At 44.1% G+C, this 6,386-nt stretch overlaps 1 protein-coding gene across 1 annotated transcript; it reads right to left on the bottom strand.

Annotated features, from left to right (window-relative positions):
- Positions 1 to 5,507: 5,507 nt before the first annotated feature.
- On the bottom strand, positions 5,508 to 6,014 carry LOC147692634 (protein LDOC1-like). Its single transcript, XM_086939543.1, has one exon. The coding sequence runs from the start codon at positions 6,012 to 6,014 to the stop codon at positions 5,508 to 5,510; it is 507 nt and encodes a 168-aa protein (XP_086795669.1).
- Between the last annotated feature and the right edge of the window lie 372 nt (positions 6,015 to 6,386).

Here is a 6,386-nt window from a genome sequence, read left to right as displayed (position 1 = left end):
TATTAGCTCCGTTGAAGCCATAACTGGAGCACTGATTAGTCTTTTTAAAAACACATTCTCCCTCACCTGGATAGATTTGGCACACTGTACATCATACCCCCATACTCCAGCTCCATATATAGCTGAGGAAATGCATCTAGCATTAAAAATGGTTAGCATTTCACGAATTCTGCGATCCCCTAGTTTAGCAGCAAATCTAAATATACAGTTTGTATTCCGGGCCATTTTGAAAAGGACACTATTTTGTTCATTAATCCATTTCCCATTTCCCGAAAAGGTGATGCCTAAATAGCAGAAACTATTAACAGGTTCCAGTTTCTCTCCTTCTAAAAAAAAGGGGTTGTGGTTTCTAGGTTTCTTACCACAAACCATGGTAACCGTCTTCCCTTTGTTGATTTTCAAATTCCTGTTCTTAATAAAAATATGTAATTGATCAATTAGTTGTTGCAGTCCATTATGTGTCCTAGAGAGGAGGACCGCGTCGTCCGCATATAAAAGGACTGGGACGGGGTTACCATTTATAGTTGGAGCATCTGCATTAATCAATTTCAGAAATGTATCCACATGGTTAATAAAAAGTGAAAATAGTAAAGGGGCAAGTACGCATCCTTGACGGATGCCTCTCTTAACTTCAAAGAAAGGGGTACACTCTCCATCTATTCCAAACCTTACTTTGCTTGATAAATTACTATACAAGCGGGCTAGCAGATGGATCATTTCAGTGGGGGCGCCCATTGATAATAGTATGGGCCAGAGCAGTGCGTGTTCCACCAGATCGAACGCGGAACTCAAGTCAGCAAAGCATAAATAAAGATTACCAGATTTGGCTTTGGTATACTTGCCAACTATGAGTTCCAGGTTCACGCACTGCTCCATTGTTCCTAATCCCCTACGAAACCCATACTGCACTGGGGACAGAATGTTATTCTCCTCGGCCCAGGCTTCCAATCTCACTAATAGGACTCGACTAAGGATTTTAACTGTCGAGTCCAAAAGAGAGATTGGACGATAATTCCTTGCCTCTGACCTGGATCCTTTTTTATAAAGGGGTATAATAATTGATTGGCCCCATGTCAGTGGTAAATTATCTTCCACCGCAGCATTGAAGTAACGAGTTAAGATTGGGGCCCATAATGTTATTTCATGTTTATAAAAGTCCATTGGTACCCCATCGGGCCCGGGTGCTTTACCACCCTTACTATTTTTGATTGCATCTGTCACTTCATTTAAAGTTAAAAACAACTGCATTTTCTTCCAATTAAAACATAAGATAGACCCATCAGATTTAAGATCAGAATTAAAAATCTCAGAGAAATGTGCAATCCATGCAAGACAGCTGACATGGGAACTGACCTCCGGAATGTTTTCATTCTTTAAGAATGGGCCATTTATCGTTTCCCAAAAGAGTTTATGGTTTTTAGTTACAGCGGCCATATCAAGTTTATTCCAGGCCTCGTCCTGTAACTCCCTTTTCCTGGTTGACAGGGCCAGTTTATAATTAATACGTTCTTCTCTGACTCTTTCTTTATTTCTAGGTTTAGCATTAAGTACACTTTTTAATCTTTTCAGAGTCTCGGCACAATGTTTGTCAAACCCCACAGTTTTGTTTCTTTTAACCCTTCTGTTTCTTTTTAACAGGGAATTTTCAACTGTGCAAGTAATTTTCATAAAATTGGAGAGAACATCAGGCGCTATCACATTAGGTGCAAGGCAGTATTCAACCTCTCTGGTACATTTACAAATAATATCCTTTGTTAGTTTGTTAGGGTCAATTTTGATCCATTTAATTCTCGTACCATTAGGTCTCTCAGCGGAAATCCCGTGGACAGCTTTACCGTTCACAACGCTTTTTTGACCCCAGCCCATTAACTCCACAGAGATGCTGTTGTGATCACTCACAGGCTGCTCTATTACCCAAACATTGGTGAAAATAGAGCCGCTGGACACCAGAATATGGTCAATATTGGAATGGGCATCTCTCCCCCTAAAAGTTGGACAAATTTCATTATTTTTGTTTTTTGTACAATCAAGCAATTCCAAATTGAACTTGGCTATTAAGTTATTCAGTGCGCTGCCATAATTACTGTGCGGGAAATGATTAACATAAACACTGTCACCCCCTACATAATCCTCGTGGTGACCACATATCCCCTTCCGAGCATATCTGCAGGCTTGGATGTTAAAGTCACCTGCCCACAGAATTACAAAATTGTTCTTAGAGAGAATGATTGCAGCTTCAATAGCACGTTCAACATCGAGGACAATCTTATCTCGTTTAGGGCCCACAATATTATTATAAAAATTTACAATAATTAGATCCCTACCATGGCTATGTTTTAGGCGCAATATAGACGCATGCTGACAGGCTATAGAGTGTTCCCCAAGAATAAATTCTGTCAATTTAGTTGAAACCAAAGTCAGTAGGCCACCCTTAGCTCTACCAACTTTGGAAGCTACTGCTGCCACACTGTAGGAGGTGTAAACTTCAACTTCTATTAGTCCTGTATGCCATGTCTCTTGTAAACAAATAATTTCATAACCACATATGATGAAATTGTCCCAAAATGGGGTAGATAATTTAGAGGCAATTCCGGCTATATTCCAACTATTAAATACAAGAGAGTCAGCATTACTAGTTCCTATATTTTCGGGGTGATTAGACAAGAGTGAAGCTTCAAAGCTTGCAATCGGGGTAACAATAGCATTATCATTTGTTACAGTTGATTCATTATCTACAACATTGCCTATACATAGCACAGTATTTGATGAAATTAATTGTGACTCAGTTATATTATTTACACAGCTTTCATCACCCAGCTCTTTCTTCAAGGTTGATGTATCATCTGTTACAGAACTTCCACAACTCGGGGTCAAGGATGGATCGCTCAGTCAGTCATTCTCCTCAAGTGAGCTGAACAACTGGAATCTATTAGAAGTTGGGACCAGGAAGTTGTCATACAGGTTAGGCAGTAGGGGGGGACAAATAGGTACAACATTAGGATATTTGATAAAGGCCGCTCTTGGATGCTGGAAGTTATGTGTAGTGATTTGTCTTCCTGACTGGTTCCTATAAAAATAATCAAGTGGGAACAGTGTGATGTTATATTCATGATTCGATGGCATAGGTGCATGTAAAATCGAATCTCTCGCCCATTCTGTAGTCCTGAAATTTATAATTATGCAGTACCCGTCTATCTCCTTTTTATTTGGCCCTACCCAACCTACCCTCTGTGTAGTTATAATCTCTTCCGCGCCTCGCATTGGGAACCCACAATTTTTCACCAACCAATACAAGGTCTTATTTTTCAAGGTTTCTTGATTTTCAAATTGGTTAGGCAACAGCTTGGGGGCATTCGCGAGTATCGCTACAAATGGTCTGCAATCAGGTGGCAAATTAATAGTGGCTGGGATGACATTATTAATATGGCGCTTAGGTACAGGTAGGCTCTTGTAGGTGGAGGTGGGTTCATTGATGTTTATTTGGCCCCCATCTACTTTTTGCCCACGTACTACCTTGGGAGTGATGGTTGTTGGCCTCTGCCTTCCACTTGTAGAGGGTACCGGGTTTCCCTTCACAATGGGCACACTAGGAGTGTGATTTACTGCACTTGATTTACTATTACTCTGGTTCCCAGAATTTACATTATTTGAGTGAGGTCTGACTTGTGAACCCAGTTGTTCTAGGACATCCAAGTTAGCTATTCCCAGTTTCTCTAGGTTTTCTATTTTTTTACTTAGAATTTCTAGAGATTCCATCACTGGTGCGATGTAGGTTTTTACCATTTTCTCGAGACATTCTTTAACTGCCTCGACATTGTTTAAAGTTTGCATTTCCAGTAATTTTATATCTTTTACATGTCTCCCTCCACTGTTCTGCTGTATCTCACCTTCTCTTTCATTGGTTTCTAGAGTTTGTATGGCCCTCTTCTTTTTTCTTCTATATGTTTTAGTCTGTTTATTTATTATTAACCTTTTTCGACTTTGGGTTAATTTCCTTTTAGAGGGTACAGGCTCACAGTCAGTTTCGCTACTTAACAGACTGATATCTCTGATTTGTACAGTTGGGATGACAGAATTAGTAGCACAGCCATCCAAATCCCCATCAGTTACAGGCACAACACTAGGTATTAGGGGCTGTGGTGATATGCTGGCTGACAGGTCAGGTGTTATAGACAGTCTACTCTCCCTAGTACAAGAAACAGTGGGTCCTAAAAGCTGTGGTACATCAGATTGAATTAAGTCATACCTTGGCAAACCTGCAAACGATTCCAATAGAAGTGAATCATGTGACATTGTTGTTTCATTTGGAACGCTAACATGTGTATTAATGGTTTGTGACGTTTGATTTATTAAACACATACTCGCTGGTAATGATAATCTTCTTTCCGTACTTTCAATAGCGTTAACAACAACACCAATTGTTTGTTGCAGCATCCTATCAATTGCAGTTAAGGTGGGTAAAGGGGTTGGCGCCAAAGTTTGTTTTCTTGTAGTTGAGCGAGTGTGCATAGGTGTTTTTTTGACCGCCACCCTACTTTTACTTTTGACCTCCATCAGGCCTGTTACCCACTATTTACTATGTAAGTTCACAAAGAGGGGTTGAATACCTTAGGTAAGCAGAGAATAGTAAATGTCAGGGGGGTGGCCCGGTCCGGTCTCCTGCGGTCTCTGAGGGCCCGCCCTTTGCCCGGGCTTAGCCCGGTGCGTCCCGCGCGCGTCCTCGCGGGACGAGGAAGTGGGTGGGTCTTTATGCGCCTCCTGGTGCTGTGCAGTGATGGTGGGGGAGGCGTCCTGGAGCAAGGGCTGATGGAGGCTGTAGTTGTTTCCCCTCCCGACCGGCGGAGCCAAGCCCGGCCAGCCGGAAGTAGTCGATGATGGAAGGCAGCGGAGCTAAGCCCGGCCGCCTCACAGCCACAACCCACAGGCAGCGCGCCTCAGCGGAGCCCCAGAAACAGAGGTAGGCTCGGCCGGCGCGTGCAGCTTCCAAACAGACCACCTGCTGTCTGCTGACTTCACCACGCACTGCACCACATAGGGCTCCTCAGACACATGTTTTTCGTACAACAGATGAAGAGCACAGTGCTTCCTGCAGGCCAAAAGTACTTCACTTTCTTTTTATTAAAAGAGAAAAGAACATTCCAGTCCTTTCCCTGTTTTAGCGAGGAGAAGCCATTGCAGACCGTTCTATCCCACACACATCAGGGGCAGCGCAGAGTTTGCTATCCAGGGTTGGGCTGAGCTGAGTCTGCAGTCTTCCTGTGCTGTGCTGTTCTGCCTTATCTCTGTGCCTTATCTCGGCGCCGAAGGACTCTGCCTTATCTTGCGGCTCCTGCGGCGTTCACAGACGCCCCCCGGCACGGCCGCACTCAGCCACGCTCAGGAGATCCCCCGTGCATCGGCAGACACTTGCGGCACAGCTGACCGCGCTCAGAGGGTCTCCTGACGTGCTGGCAGCGCTCACGGCAGGGAGCAAGGAGCCTCTGCCGATCCCTCCAACGCTGCTACCGCTACCGCCGCTCACCTGTCTCACTCGGCATTTCTCCCCTGCCTTGTCTCAAAGTCAGCAACTCCCGATCAGCACTAAATGTTGTAGCTCTTCGGTCAAAAACCCTCTCAAATTCGTTTTTAAACGCTGTCCAATCAGACAGAATAGCATTGTCACGTTTCACCAAGGGTACCACCCAATCTGCTGCATCCCCTATCAAATATGAAATCAAAAAAGCCACCCTCGAATGGTTTGTGGGGAACGAAGACGGCTTACATGAGAAATGCATTAGGATTTGTGTCATAAACACATGTACCTTCCGGGGGTCCCCCCAAAACCGTTCAGGTGTAGCCAGCGGAATGGGTGGAGGCACAGTGACCTGGACATTAGAAGACGAAGCGGAGGCGTTAAAAGGATTACTACTCAGACGCTCCACTTTTTCCCGCAAGGCAGTGGTCTCTGCCTTAGAGGAAGCCAATTCCTGCTGTACCAGGACCAAAGCATGTAACACATCCTCCATGGACGCCATCGTTGCTACACACGGATCGGGCAGAGTGAAATTCTTGGGCTAGTGATTCTGTCAGATGTACACTCCGCAGGATCCGCATGCAGCAACTATGCTCCACCTCCGGACCCTCCGAACACCCAGAAGTATAAACACAGGGTGTTCAGATGATACGGTGAGGGAAAAACCCCAAAAGGGAAAAAACCCAGAAAGAACAAAGAGAAGAAGGAAGGGGCAGCAGGGAAAAAGAAACTGAAAAACAAAAGTACAAAGGTTAATACAATACTTAAACCTACTCTCATGAATTCTCACTAGGTCAATAACCCCTGAATTCACCTGTAATACATGGACTCTATGCCACCCTATTGCTGTGTCTCCCGTCTTCCTTCCATCCTG

Source organism: Lissotriton vulgaris, chromosome 9 (assembly GCF_964263255.1).
Source record: "Lissotriton vulgaris chromosome 9, aLisVul1.2, whole genome shotgun sequence".
Taxonomy (NCBI): domain Eukaryota; kingdom Metazoa; phylum Chordata; class Amphibia; order Caudata; family Salamandridae; genus Lissotriton; species Lissotriton vulgaris.
This window is presented reverse-complemented; position numbering and strand designations above follow the sequence as displayed.

Bases quoted from the DNA above. Each gene is read 5' to 3' on its own strand.
- LOC147692634 (XM_086939543.1), bottom strand. From the start codon at position 6,014: ATGGCGTCCATGGAGGATGTGTTACATGCTTTGGTCCTGGTACAGCAG.